This window comes from Zea mays, chromosome 5 (assembly GCF_902167145.1).
Source record: "Zea mays cultivar B73 chromosome 5, Zm-B73-REFERENCE-NAM-5.0, whole genome shotgun sequence".
In the NCBI taxonomy this organism is placed as follows: Eukaryota; Viridiplantae; Streptophyta; class Magnoliopsida; order Poales; family Poaceae; genus Zea; species Zea mays.
The window spans coordinates 24,090,116-24,091,429 of NC_050100.1; the positions used below are offsets into that span (position 1 = coordinate 24,090,116).

A 1,314-nucleotide genomic window follows, 5' to 3' on the forward strand; every position below is an offset into this window, starting at 1 on the left:
ACTCCCAAATAAAATCTATTGATTTTGCTAACAAATCACACAGAAAAATTAGAAATTATAACTAATTTTGTTCATACACGAACCGTCTATAATGTCAACGCAGACAGGTGGTCACAACGGCGCAAATAGGACCAGTCTATGTGTCCTTTTCTTTTCACGTATTTACTACGCACCCATCCACAAGTTCCACGCACGCAAAGCACATGACACCTAAAAGCTACGACCACCGGACCACGGCAAGCTGCCTATTAACTATATCGAGGAGGTAGGAGCTCGTGCAGACCAGAGGCCGACAGCAAACCCGTGAAGCCGAGAGAGTGAAGAAGGGGACAAGTCAGATTTGTCATTTGTCGCACCCCCCGTGACTCCAGGCCAATCTGATCTGCCTTATCTTTTTATGAGTAGCATTAGAGCTCAACGAGATATCTACGCTGCTATCTAGAGACAGCCGTGACGAGTTCGGGTCGAGCGAGGAGCAACCAACAACATGACACTCTCGTTTAGGCTGGTCGCCGGCGTTCTTCTGGTCCTGGCATTAGCTCTGCTCTCTTCGAGCGCGGAGGAGAGGAGCGCCGGGCGCGCTGCCAGTGTCAGCGCGATGGGCTCAGATCACGATCAGACGTCGGAAGCTCCGGTGCCGCCGTTGAGGCCTCTTGGCTCGAGGAAACCGAAGGCGGCTCCGCCCCCGCCTCATCCACGGGCGAGTATAAGGACAAGGCCATCTCCTCGATCTCGTTTGTTACAACCGCCGCCGCCGCCACCAGGCTCGTAGGTGTAGGCTGTGTACGTCTAGGCGGCCGGCAGGCTCTAGTCCTCTAGGTCTACAGACGTGAGAAAATGGTTTGTTGGCGTTGGCATCCCTCCAATTTCCTGTGAACCTGTTGTAGTGTTCCTCAGTTGTGAGTTTTCAACGAACTTTTGGAAGTTCTATGTCTCTGTCGGTTATGGTTCAGGTATTTGGGCGCTTTCAGCCCCAAAACCATCGGTTGCGTATTTTAATATTTTCTTCTTGGCTGCTCAACATTTCTATGCCTGGCATTTGTTGGTTGTGGCGGGTTTCTCGCCCGTCACTATCTCCTTTTTGGCGTGAGCTCCCGACATTACTTCGATCGGTTAGGTAAGTACCGGGTTTTGATACCAATTGAAAGTCGCCTAGAGGGGGTGAATAGACAAATCTGAAATTTATAAAGTTTAAGCACAACTATAAGCCGGGGTTAGCGTTAGAATTAAAGTCGAGTCCGAAAGAGAGAGCGAAAACAAACTACAAGCGAATAAGAGCGGATGACACGGTGATTTGTTTTACTGAGGTTCGGT

The 1,314-nt window shown here is 50.0% G+C and overlaps 1 protein-coding gene across 1 annotated transcript; it reads left to right on the forward strand.

Moving 5' to 3' along the window:
* Positions 1–290: 290 nt before the first annotated feature.
* LOC100278884 (uncharacterized) lies at positions 291–1,023 on the forward strand. Its single transcript, NM_001152016.2, has one exon. The coding sequence runs from the start codon at positions 488–490 to the stop codon at positions 770–772; it is 285 nt and encodes a 94-aa protein (NP_001145488.2). The 5' UTR covers positions 291–487; the 3' UTR covers positions 773–1,023.
* The last annotated feature ends 291 nt before the right edge of the window (positions 1,024–1,314 follow it).